Source organism: Scyliorhinus canicula, chromosome 17 (assembly GCF_902713615.1).
Source record: "Scyliorhinus canicula chromosome 17, sScyCan1.1, whole genome shotgun sequence".
NCBI lineage: Eukaryota > Metazoa > Chordata > Chondrichthyes > Carcharhiniformes > Scyliorhinidae > Scyliorhinus > Scyliorhinus canicula.
This window is the reverse complement of record NC_052162.1, coordinates 5,223,536-5,236,902: the sequence shown is the minus strand read 5'-3', so window position 1 is coordinate 5,236,902 and position 13,367 is coordinate 5,223,536. Positions and strand designations below refer to the sequence as shown.

At 48.0% G+C, this 13,367-nt stretch overlaps 1 protein-coding gene across 1 annotated transcript in view; it reads left to right on the top strand.

Annotated features, from left to right (window-relative positions):
- Positions 1 to 13,367, top strand: part of LOC119952384 — a 397,406-nt gene that overhangs the window by 359,738 nt on the left and 24,301 nt on the right. The window contains exons 62-63 of the mRNA XM_038776091.1: positions 304 to 381; positions 3,942 to 4,110. Coding sequence (XP_038632019.1) covers positions 304 to 381; positions 3,942 to 4,110 — 247 coding nt within the window. The remainder of the gene's footprint in view (positions 1 to 303; positions 382 to 3,941; positions 4,111 to 13,367) is intronic.

Here is a 13,367-nt window from a genome sequence, read left to right as displayed (position 1 = left end):
AAACTAACTTAAAAGAAAACTTAAAATCAGGGGCGGCACGGTGGCGCAGTGGTTCGCACTGCTGCCTCACGGTGCTGAGGACCCAGGTTCAATCCCGGCCCCGAGTCACTAACCGTGTGGAGTTTGCACATTTTCCCCGGGTCTGCGCGGGTCTCACCCCCCCAAAAGATGTGCAGGTTAGGTGGATTTGTCATGCTAAATTGCCCCTTAATTGGAAAAAATTATTGGGTATTCTATTTTTAGAAAATAAAGAAAATCACTAATCTGCAACAAAATTTCAATGCTCTTTTCTTGTACTAACAGGTAGAAAGTTGTCTCATGCCATGCCAGATGTAGAAGTGACCAATGAGGAAAAGGAAGAGGTGACAGAACCAGAAATAGGTTAGAACACTAGACATATATGTAAGCATTTATCTCCATTTAGACATTAAGGAAACATTAAAAATAAGAGTTAAATCATCGTAAATGATCTCGTCTATCAGTTGGAAGGTTTAACATTAGGAAAGACAAAAATTGAAAGGGAAAGGTTAATTTTAAAATAAATACAAGAGAAAATCTTGGTCAGGATTTTACTAAGCTAATGACAGCGACATGTTTGGAATATCAAATTTCTCCCCAAAGATTAAGAAAGACGACATAATTTTAAAAAAGCATTTTTTTTTTCAAAGCCTGTTTACCTTTATTTAGCTTCTATCTTAATGGAGTCATAGAATAGGATTATAGAATGGTTACAGACCTGGAGGCGGCCATTTGGCCAGTCATGTCTGTGCTGGTCCTTAGAGAACAGTAAACCTGGTGCCACTCCACTGCCTTTTCCCCAAAGCCCTTTTCAATCATCATCCAATTTTCTTTTGAAAGGCTCATTTAAACCTTCGTCCACTACACCCTTGGGCAGTGCATTCCAGTTCCTAGCCAGTGTCTCCATGAAAATGGTTTTCCTCATGCTGCCATTGTTTCTCTTGCCAGCGATCTCAAACCTCTGTCCCTTGATTCCCGATCCTTCCACGAGTGGGAACAGTGGGAGGAATCTTACAGAATTTAGCAAAGTGCCAGGGTCAGACTGAAAATTGGTGTGTAACTCTCCAATTGCACAAGACAGTTTTCCCTCCAAATAGTGAGCCTCTTAGGCAAACAGATTGAGCGGGAGGGGTCTATGACATCACTGGGTGGGGCGGGGTCACATAAAGCTGGAAACTAGCTCCACAGAGGTCAGAGCGCCATCTGTAAAGGGTTCCCCCACTCAGTGATGCAGCCAAACGTTCTTGAGGATCCATCACAGAGGTATCAGGGGCTCTCTTCCCCCCCCCCCCCCCCGCCCCCCACGCCCTCCGCCAAACAATCCTTGCCCATACTCCCCCATCCTCACTCCTCCACATTCGTTGCCGGCATCACACCCCCCCACCAACACCAGGGAGGTATAGTCGGCACTCCTCCCGCCCACCCTCAGTTTGAGCTGTCTCCCTCCTCCCCCTTCCCCCCACACACACATCAATGCACCTCCCCCCACGAGGCTCCCACGAGAGCCTGCCCCGGCACTGCCCCCTCGCAAAGTTTGGCACTGCCAGGTATGTCCCTCTACGCCCCCAAGGGGCCATACTTACCTCTGCACCCCTGGTGCGATCACCTCGATGGCTCCTTGTCAGGCCAAACCTGTTGAGAACCTCACCGACGTGACATCTTGTCGGTGAGGAATGAATATTTAGTGAAGGAGGAGCCTGTGTCAGGGGTGGCCCGTTAATAATATTTAACTTAATGGAAATCTTTTCAAATGAGGCTTATGCCCTTTGTGAGCGTGAATATCGAGGCGTTGCCAGTGAGGGGCAGGGAAGATCAGACAATGGGGTCTCTCCGGCAAGAATCGCCTCTCCTGATTCCTGCGGAATTACCCCCGTGGCGCAGATCCCGCGGCTCCCAGTTTCTCCCTATCTACGCTGTCCACTCCCCTCTTGATTTTGAATACCCCCATGAAATCTACTCTCAACCTTCTCTTCCCCAAGAAGCATAGTCCCAACAGCTGTCGCCATTTCTTTTGCTTTCTGAAAATTGAGAGTGGAGCATCTGAAGTGTTTTCAACTGCTTGCTCTACTGTGTTTGAATAGTTCAACGTGATTGCTTGCTGACATCACTGCTGCTGCATGCCAAGCCATCCCCTTTAGATGGGGCCATATGTAACTTTCTGTCTGGAAAGGAGCATTCCCTGTCACAGAGATCACCTGGTTTCTATTTTACTCAAGGTCAGCAAAAGCCATTCCTTTACCACTGACTGCAAATTACAGGCCATAGTTCTTTGATTTTACTGACAGGAAATATTGAAGTAATGCAATCACCGTTTCACCAAAACAAACCAGGCGCATCTCATCATGACCCTAAATCAGAAGATGAAAGTTAATAGAAAATTATGATTCTATAATTTGCATTTTCTTCCGTGTATTAACGATTTAGCTGTGGGGTTTCAAGTAAGAACCCTGATAGGACTGTGTGTGTCCAGCCAGGCGAAGCACTGTTCCCAGCTCATACCAGTCAGAGTTAGCACTTCTCAGCTGAGCCCACTTAGCAGGTGTAAAACAGGAGCAATTCATACCGATTTAGCAATGGGAAAGCTTTCACCTAATCCCTCTTCTTGGAAGGGCAGCTGAAACAGGCATTCGCCTCTTAAAGCATAAATGCCGCTCTTAGAAATGTTCAATGATGGGTGAAGTAGGTGTCGTGACCTGGTTCCCTCTCTGGCAACCAGCTAAAAGTTTGTGAAAAACATTTCTGTTGAACTGAAGGAGCAAGAAGGCTCCTCCAACTCGATCGTCCCACCTAACCCCAAAGGACTTTCCTGAGGGTCACTGCCAAGCTCCATTGTAAGAGTGGCTCTGACTACAGCCTACAGGGTCCTTTAAATTCCCATCCAGGATCCTGAACAACGAAGGCTGAAGTGTCCCAACCCTCCACGCGTGAAGATACCTTGTGGGCCCAGCCATACGGGCAGCAGTGATATATTTTTTTAATAAATTTAGTGTACCCAATTCATTTTTTCCAATTAAGGGGCAATTTAGCGTGGCCAATCCTCCTACCCTGCACATTTTCGATTGTGGGGGCGAAACCCACGCAAACACGGGGAGAATGTGCAAGCTCCACACGGTCGGTGACCTAGAGCCGGGATCGAACCTGGGGCCTCGGCGCTATGAGGCTGCTGGGCTAACTCACTGCGCCACCGTGCAGCCCCAGCAGCAGTGATCATGCCTGTCAACCAGTGATATTACATGAAATGAAAATGAAATGAAAATCGCTTATTGTCACGAGTAGGCTTCAATTGAAGTTACTGTGAAAGGCCCCTAGTCACCACATTCCGGCGCCTGTTCGGGGAGGCTGTTACGGGATTACATTAGGTACAATCCACTCCACCAACACACACATGTATTCAGTTACACATTTGTAACTCAAATATCTTGAATAGATTCTCATTACCACTTTTAATTAAAATGGGGAGACTGTGGTGAAGTGGGGTTTTTAATTGGAACATTGGGCAGAATTTAATATCGGTGATAGAGGTCTTGGCCACTTGCTGGAGAATCGGTGGGAGTCCCATGTCACTTTCATTGGGAAAGCCCCCCACCCCCCCTCTGAGGGTCTCTGAGCCCCCACTGGGAAGAACCTCAGAGAAACCTGGCAGGGTTTGCTTTTCAGGCTCCCCACAGTTCACTGAAATGAGACCCTTAAATGGGCCCTTCCATTGGGCAGCAAGGCAGGTACCATGCCTTCCTACCCCTGACTTAATAGAACGGAAGTGGGGAGGTGGAAGGATTCCCACCCTGCACCTTCCTGCCTGATTAATGCCCACCTCACCCCCAAACCCGGCATTAGGGGGGGGCATTAAATTCCGCCATTATGTCCCTTTTTTACAGCCCTGGGAATGACTAATATGATAATTTTCTCTTTCTTGGCTTTCATAGAATTCATAGAGGAAAATGTTCCCAGATCTAACCAGAATGAATCCAAACAGTCCCTGAGAGACATGATAGAGGATCTAATCGCTGCCAGCCTAATAGCTGTCTTTGTCATTTTAGCTTTAATTGCAATGTTCTACACGGTTTCCTTTGTCAGAGCCAAAGAAAAAGAAAAGTAAGTATGTTTGACATTGAACTAAATTGGTAACAGAAAAGGAAAACACAAATAATCTTTTGTAAGATAAGGTTGCCTGGTTTCCTCAAGGAACTTTCAGTCTACCTGCACTACCAACTGCTTGATTCAAAGACCTGGCCCATGTATAACAGGTTGAATGACCTCCTTCTCAGCTGTAATGTTCAAATTCACTTTGTTTGATCATTGCAATTTTTAAAGGGATTAATTAGTGACACGGCGCAGCAACATCCAGGTTGATGACTCTCTATCTTTTGCCATCTTGCCCGCCAGACTGTGTCAGAAAATCCTCCCCTCAGTTTCTGGGCTCTCAGATTGAATCACTTCTGGGATGGATATAGACCAAATACTTCACAATTCATTGGCAGCGGATAGTCCAGAGATGCTCAGCCGATCAGCATTGAATCGTACGCTAGCCCAACGTTCACAATCTTCAATCATGCTTGCGCAGTGTATTGTGTTGGAAATTCCTTTCTCATCATTCACGATTCAGATCGTGTGGCGTGTAACAATCTCATGATCACCTGTATCATCAGCAGCAGTTTTTAAAAAAAAATGATTATTTCACTAGACGTGGCCTTCGTTCTTAAGGTCTGCATTTGTTGCCCATCCCTAATTGCCCTTGAACGGAGGGGCTTGCTCGACCATTTCAGAGAACAGTTAAGAGTCAACCACATTGCGTGGGTCTGGGTGATATATAGGGCAGACCAGGTAAGAACAGCAGGTTTCTTTCACTTAAGGACGAGTGTTAGTTTTTTTTACAAAAAAAATCAATGATAATTGTCATGGTTACCAATACTGAGACCAGCTTTATATTCCAGATTTATTAATTGAATGTAAATTCCACCAATTGCTATGGTAGAATTTGAACCCATGTTCTGAGAGCCTGGACCTCTGGGTTACCAGTTCGGTAACAGAACCACTAAGCCACCCTCTCCCCATCTGCTAACTGGTTTCTTATCTGTCAACAAAACAACCAGAGTCAGATCAAAGACAGTCAATATGCTAATGACACCTCGCACAATCTTTCCTTCAAATATGCATCCGAATCATAATAGCTTTTCAGTGGCGGTACAATGGGCACGCTTTAACGGGAACTAGGTGTCATTCTGGGCTGGTTTACCAGGCTGTTTCTTGCTGGCTTTTTCTGTGAGATCCACACCGGTATTTACCCACATTTAGAAATGTTTCCAGCAGGAGGGAGCTGAACTTGCTGGTGAGGACGGCTCCCCAGAGATTGGGCTGCCTTTTCCAGAGGGTGCCCCAATCTCTGAGTGAATTTGATTGTCCACCACACCCCCACCCACGGGCAATGTCACCCCCCCCCCCCCCCAACCTCTCACACATGCGCATTACCCACGCCCCTCCAATTGAGGATACCCACTATGGGGTTGCAAAGGACCCTTCCTTTCCAGGCCGCCGTAACCCCCCCCCCCCCCGCCCCTTTCAGGCCCCCTCCCCATTTCGCTCCTTCCAAGGAGCCCCACCCTTCACCCCTCAACCTGTAGGAGGCCGGCACTGCCACCCAGGCATCTTGGCAGTGCCAGGGTGGTGGTGCTAAGGTGCCAACCTGGCAGTGCCAAGGGACCCGGGCACCAGAGGGAGAACCAGGGTGCCACATTGTCCTTTCCTTGACCATCCAAGGGCCTCCAATCACCGAGGAGACCCCCCCCCCCCCCCCCCGCAGTGCCATTATGCCTGGTCCACCTTTGTGGGGACCGATGTTAAACCACGGTGAGCTCTCCCAGCCCAGTGATGGGATGATCTGGCACAGACATACAAAAAGGAGCCTAATGGCTCATTTTAATGTTATATCTGGATCGTGCCCACTGACGGCAAGATCCAGATCACGACATCCTGCGAGATCCCGTTAGATCTCGTGAGGCGGTCATAGCGATGCAAATCTCCTGAGAGGCCTCTCGCCAGGTTTAACGGTGCTGTCACATCATGCAGTCCAGCACAATGAGGCTGTTTGATCGGGCCCAATATCTTTGGATTCCAGGATATGATAATGATAATCGCTTATTGTCACGAGTAGGCTTCAAATGAAGTTACTGTGAAAAGCCCCTAGTCGCCACATTCCGGCGCCTGTTCGGGGAGGCCGGTACTGGAATCGAACCGTGCTGCTGGCCTGCCTTGGTCTGCTTTCAAAGCCAGTGATTTAGCCCAGTGTGCTAAACCAGCCCCTCTGTACAGGATACTGTACATTCCAAAAGAAAAGGTTGGCTCCGATGACACCATTTCCAGTCAAGCAGTATGTTGACCTCCATAGCGAGAGGATTCAAGTGCAGGGGCAGGAATGTCTTGCTGCAATTATACAGAGCCTTTGTGAAACCACACCTGGAACATTTTGTGCAGTTTTGTTTCCTTATCTGAGGAATGATGTTCTTGCTATAGACGGAGTGCAGGGAGGATTTACCAGACTGATTCCTGGGAGGGCAGGACTGACATCAGAAGCACAACGAGACTTCAGAGTCCTGGTTCAAGATTCTCTTCAGCTTAACGTGCAGGTTCAGTCAGCAGTTAGGAAGGCAAATGCAATATTAGCATTCATGTTGAGAGGGCTGGAATACAATAGCAGGGATGTACTGCTGAGGCTGTATAAGGCTCTGGTTAGACCCCATTTGGAATATTGTGAGCAGTTCTGGGCCCCGTATCTAAGGAAAGATGTGTTGGCATTGGAAAGGGTCCAGAGGAGGTTCACAAGAATAATCCCTGGAATGAAGAGCTTGTCGTATGAGGAGCCGTTGAGGACTCTGTGTCTGTACTTGTTGGAGTGTAGAAGGATAAGGGGGGATCTTATTGAAACTTACAGGATACTGAGAGGCCTGGTAGAAAGGATGTGGAGAAGATGTTTCCACTAGTAGGAAAAACTAAAAATATAGAAACATAGAAAATAGGTGCAGGAGTAGACCATTCAACCCTTCGAGCCTGCACCACTATTCAATATGATCATGGCTGATTATGCAAATTCAATATCCTACTTCCGCTAGCTGTAAGGGTCACGTCCAGCTCCCTCTTGAATATATCTAATGAACTGGCCCCGACAGCTTTCTGTGGAAGAATTCCACAAGTTCACAACTCTCGGAGAGAAGAAGTTCTTCCTCATCTCAGTCCTGAATGGCTTATCCCTTATTCTTCAGCTGTGACCCCTAGTCCTGGATGTCCCCAACATCGGGAACATTCTTCCTGCATCATGCCTGTCCAGTTCCATAGGGATTTTATATGTTTCTGTGAGATCCCCTCTCATTCTTCTAAACTCCAGTGAGTACAAGCCCGGTCGATCCAGTCTTTCTTCATATGTCAGTCCTGCCACCCCGGGAATTAGTCTGGTGAATCTTTGCTGGACACCCTCAATAGCAAGAATGTCCTTCATCAAACTAGGAGACCAAAACAGCACACAATACTCAAGGTATGGCCTCACCAAGGCCCTGTATAAGTACAACAAGACATCCCTACTCCTATACTCAAATCCGAGGCCACAGTCTAAGACTGAACGGACGATCCTTTTAAACAGAGATGAGGAGGAATTTCTTCAGCCAGAGGGTGGTGAATCTGTGGAACTCTTTGCCGCAGAAGGCTGTGGAGGCCAAATCACTGAGTGTCTTTGAGACAGAGATAGATAGGTTCTTGATTAATAAGAGGATCGGGGAGAAGGCAGGAGAATGGGGATGAGAAACATATCAGCCATGATTGATGGGTGGAGCAGATTCGATGGGCTGAATGGTCTAATTCTTCTTCTATATCTTATATGAGGAGAGATTGAGTCAGGTAGGATTGTATTCACTGGAATTTTGAAGAACGAGGGAGAATCTCTTAGAAACCTATAACATTCTAACAGGACTAGACAGGGAGGATGTTCCCAACTGGGGGTATCCAGAAGCAGGGGTCATAGTCTAAGGATGTTGGTAAATCTTTTAGGACTGAGATGAGGAGAAATTTCTTCACCTGGAGCGTGGTAAGCCTGTGGAACGCGCTATCACAGGAAGCAGTTGAGGCCAAAACATCGTGGGTGGGATTCTCCACCGGCAGGATTCTCCGTTCTGCTGGTAGCGCACCCACCCCATGCCCGCGAGTTTCCTGGTGGCATGTGGTGGCACAATGAGAAATCCCATTGGCAGGTGGTGGAAATCGAGAATCCTATTGCCTGTGGGGGTGCGCCACCGAGGCACACACAGCTGGTGGACTGGCGAATCCTGCCCCATTAAGGAGTTAGATATAGCTCTTGGGGCAAAGGTAATGGGGGAAAGTCAGGAGTTATTGAGTTGGATGATAAGCCATGAACATAATGAATGGTGGAGCGGGCTCGAAGGGCCGAATGGCTTCCTCCTGCTCCTATTTTCTATGCTTTTATGACATGACTTCCTCTCAGGGTTGATGAACTGTTGAAATCAGAACGGATATGTCGACAGTGGGAAGTCTCTATTGTCTGCCTTCCGCCTGACTATCCCTGACTACCACACTCCAGTCAAACGCTGAGTGACTGCTGCTCAATTACAGTTCACACATCCCCGTATTAATGTTTGCACACTAGGGGACACTGCATTTCTCATAGATGCACCCTTTATTTTAATCCTAAATTCTCACTTTGCTCTCAGGCAACAGAGAATTGCTAAAGTATCCAAAGTCCTAGATTGTTTGGCCGAGTCTCCAACTGTTGTGTTAGTCTCGCAGTTAAGACCAAGTGTGCACCAGTCCTGGGCAACCAAAATTGTTAGTGTTACTGCATCTTAGATGCACTTCGTTATTAAGCTGTTTACAAGTTCCCGGTGCTGTACATTGATTGGGAACTTTTTCCAGCTGTTTGTTATAACCAGCAACGGTCTTACGAGATGGGGACAACTAGCTTCCCGTGAACCTTGCAGAACACAAGCTCCCCTAAACAATGTCTAGTTGTATGGTCTATGGAGCCGGCGAGTTGAGCACCGGCAAGGCAGTGCCGATAGGAATCTACCGTGTGATGGGCAGCACGGTAGCATTGTGGATAGCACAATTGCTTCACAGCTCCAGGGTCCCAGGTTCAATTCCGGCTTGGGTCACTGTCTGTGCGGAGTCTGCACGTCCGCCCCGTGTCTGCGTGGATTTCCTCCGGGTGCTCTGGTTTCCTCCCACAGTCCAAAGATGTGCAGGTTAGGTGGATTGGCCATAATAAATTGCCCTTAGTGACTGAAATTGCCTTTAGTGTTGGGTGGGGTTACTGGGTTATGGGGATAGGGTGGAGCTGTTGACCTCAGGTAAGGTGCTCTTTCCAAGAGCCGGTGCAGACTCGATGGGCCGAGTGGCCTCCTTCTGCACTGTAAATTCTAAGATATAATTGTTATTGTAAATAAACTAAGTTTTGGCAGTGCCCCTTACACCCTGGCATTTCCCCCCTATACCCTGTCCTTCGACGCCCTGTAATTGCCAACCAGCACTGACCAGGAATTCCACTGCCTTGTATCTGACCACCCGGGGGCTCCAATGACCTTCAAACCCTCCCAGCATGGTCATCACGTCTGACCTCCATTGATGGGGACCGGCAGTGATTCCCATCGGCCTCACGTTGCAGCAATAGGGGCAGTGAATCCCAGGAGATCCTGGCTAAAATGCAGACATGTATATTTAAATGAATTTGATGCCCAGTCCGAACTCCTTTTAGGGGCTCTCCCAATATTCTCCGGGAATAACGAGAGGTGCAGCGGTCGCAATACGGTGGGAGAATCGCCCCGGAGAGTATTCCAACGTTATCAACAGTTAGATAGGTCTTGAAGTCAAATGAAACATGTATTGGATTCAGGTTTGTCCCATTAGTGCAGAATGTGTCTGCAGTAATCCTCCAGTATTCATATCCCATCAATTTATGTAGCCAACAGTGGAGACAAACATCTTATGTTGGGAGAAAAGTGAAAATCTGTAACCTAGCCTCCATGTTTCGAATCCTTGTTCGTTGTTTCAGTTGTGAAGCAAAGAACCATCTTGTACCCTCTAGATCCTGATTTCGCCAGTGTCATCTCTGGTAGCCAAGTATTCATTGTCCCAAGTGACCTTGCAGCTTTGGACATCGGCATTGTAACCAGTCACAACATGAAGAGGCATAATACTGTCCATGTTCCAAATCTGGGCACTTCTGTCTTCAGAAGCAGAAGCAATTTTTTTGCCACTGGGTGATGCATCACATGACAGAACTGCTTGCTCCCTTATGACAATTGTAGTTCTTCAGCAGCTCACCAGGGATATAGGCCAGACTTCTCTGGCCATTCTCTGATCCCATCGGCAGGGCAATTCCGCCTGTGAGTTTCCCAGTGATGCGGGGTGTCTTCAATGAGAATTGCCATTGACAGCAATGGGAAGAGAGAATCCCACTGCTAGCGAATGGTGCACCAGCTCCCCCTGCCAAGGATCACGCGAGAAGGATGCCAGAGGATCCTGACTGTAATTCATTACCTTTTCAATACAACCCTCCAAATGTGGAATAAGAAAATTCACATTCCTGGAGACAATACAAAGTCTGCGTTCCATCCGGTTTTGGCACCATTGGAATAGGTGAACTCTAGTCACTCTAACTCAATTCAGCGATATAACTTTTGAGCGTGTATTCAGTTTCCTTATGTATTTGTGAGTGTGTTGCTGGATTTAACCGATGCAGATGTTCTTTTGGAGCTGGTTCTCCCACATCTACATCATGTATAGCAGCCTCCGTTCTCTCCACAAATACATTTGAAAGACTGCAGTAACTCTTTCAATTTGCCTCGGCTTTTTTAAGTTAGCAAGTTGTCTAAATTTTTGAGTTCTTCCTCATTACCCAATTGAATATGAGGAAAGTCACTCTCAGAATGTAACCTTTCTTTTTCTCCCGGTTCATTTCGGTACCCGGCAGCACGGTAGCACAGTGGTTAGCACTGTGGCTTCACAGCTCCAGGGTCCCAGGTTCGATTCCCGGCTTGGGTCACTGTCTGTGCGGAGTCTGCACTGTCTCCCCGTGTCTGTGTGGGTTTCCTCCGGGTACTCCGGTTTCCTCCCACAGTCCAAAGACGGGAATAGAATGTGCGCGTTCTCCTCTGCTGCAAAATTAAGACTCTTTACTTTCTTATCAGCCTCAGTTTTCCATGCTTCCTGTGATACTCTAAACTGCTTCTTTGCCAATTCACATGCCCAATTCAGTCTCTCTCTGAAATAATCTAAAGACAGGATTTTCCTCCCCCCTCCGCAGCATATTCTGCAGCGGCAGAGGGTGGCACACCAATTGTCTGGCTAGTCTTTCCATACCTTAAACCCTTTAAACAATCTGTCCGCATGTCTGAGAACAAAGCCTTCCCATCTGTAGCTTGTCAGCATGAAAATGTAAAAGTTGTTGGAACGTGGATTCCCTCTAATGTGGTGGGAAGCTTTAATGTGGGTTTTTCACATCCAATTTCATTGCCCTTTAACCATTTCAAGCCTGTTTGCATGTCTGGAAGCCTAAAAGCTTTGAATTGCATTTTTTACATTCAATTTCATGGACCATTGCATTTAAAAATTCTTATGATTTGCAGTTCTAGGCAGTTTCAAAGGAGGGTTTGTTTATATAGCTCTGCAGGGGTCTTTTAACTCTGAGGAGCATCTGTTTTTCGAACTGCACTGTTTTTAAACAGGCTGTCTCTTTGTTCTGAACCTATCAGAGAGATTAGGTCCCACCACCCTCAGGTCCACAGAACACCGATCCTGAGTAAAAAAAATCAAAGTGCCAAGCAGGAAACATTCCAGTTTTCTCACCGGTGGGAACACCGAGTCTTCAATCAGGAGAACCCTGGCCAACATTTTGCAGAGACACAGAATGTTGGGGCTAAATTTCAACTGGAAACAAATGGGTGATTTGAGTCTGGTGGAATAAGTGCCAGGCATCTGGGGCTGGATTCGCCGTTTCAGCAGTTAAGTGCCAGCTGAAACGGGGAATTTGAGGGTGTTTATGACGCCAAAATTAGCGGCAAACCCTCTCCGATTCCGGGACCGGTGAGGGGCCAGGAGCGGAGCCGGGTGAGAAACTCACGGCTCCCGAGGCGAGAGTGGCCAGGTCCATGACCGTGCATGCGCACTGCAACGACCTACAAAGGTCGTGTCATACAACATGCGCCGGCCATGTGCAAACCCGAAGCACCATCCGTAATACCCCTGGCCACCTCCTGGCCATACCCTGACCACCCCCTACCAGTCCCCCCAGCCCTCGCGGAAGCTCCTCCCGGCCAGCGGCATGTATCCCAGCCGTGTGTGACGGTGCTGGACACATTCCGTAGCCACCACACCGGGTTCCTGACCACTCAGACCACACGTCAACCGCGCTGTTGGCAACACGGCTCATCGGGGGCGCAGCATCGTGGGAGGGCCTTCCGACGACATGCCAACCCCATTGCAATGGTAGGCGCCACGCAATGCAATTACGACCTCTCCAAGGGTGCAGAGCATGGATGACCAGCGTCAAACCAGCGCCGGCACCAATTTGGGCATCGGAATGGATTCTCTGCCCGATCACCGATTACATAGAACATAGAACAGTACAGCACAGAACAGGCCCTTCGGCCCTCGATGTTGTGCCGAACAATGATCACCCTACTCAAACCCACATATCCACCCTATACCCGTAACCCAACACCCCCCCCCCCCCCCCCCTTAACCTTACTTCTTAGGACACTACGGGCAATTTAGCATGGCCAATCCACCTAACCCGCACATCTTTGGACTGTGGGAGGAAACCGGAGCACCCGGAGGAAACCCACGCACACACGGGGAGGACGTGCAGACTCCGCACAGACAGTGACCCAGCCAGGAACCGAACCTGGGACCCTGGAGCTGTGAAGCATTTATGCTAACCACCATGCTACCCTGCTGCCCAAATTACGATACTGGCATTGGGATACGTAGAATTCCGCCCTGTTTTCTGACTCAAGCCCTTCTCCAGCCTCTCCAGCAGTAACTGAGGCCAGAAGCTGGCAGGCGAGAAATCCCAACCAAGGAAGTCAGCTAGAACAGTGAATGAGATGATGAGGCAAAACTCATTACTGTTCTACTTTTGAACTTAAGCAGCTTTTGCCTAGGTTTCCCAAGTATCGTTAAGGTAGGTTGTTATTATATTTTAAATCATTCATGGAATGTGGGCATCATTTATCGCCCTTCCCTAATTACAGTAATTGTCTAATTACTGAGCTGCTTGCTTGTCAGAATTATTATGGAGCAGAAGCAGGCCAATCAGGCCATCGTGCGTCCATCGCTGGCTGGCCAGCATTCAT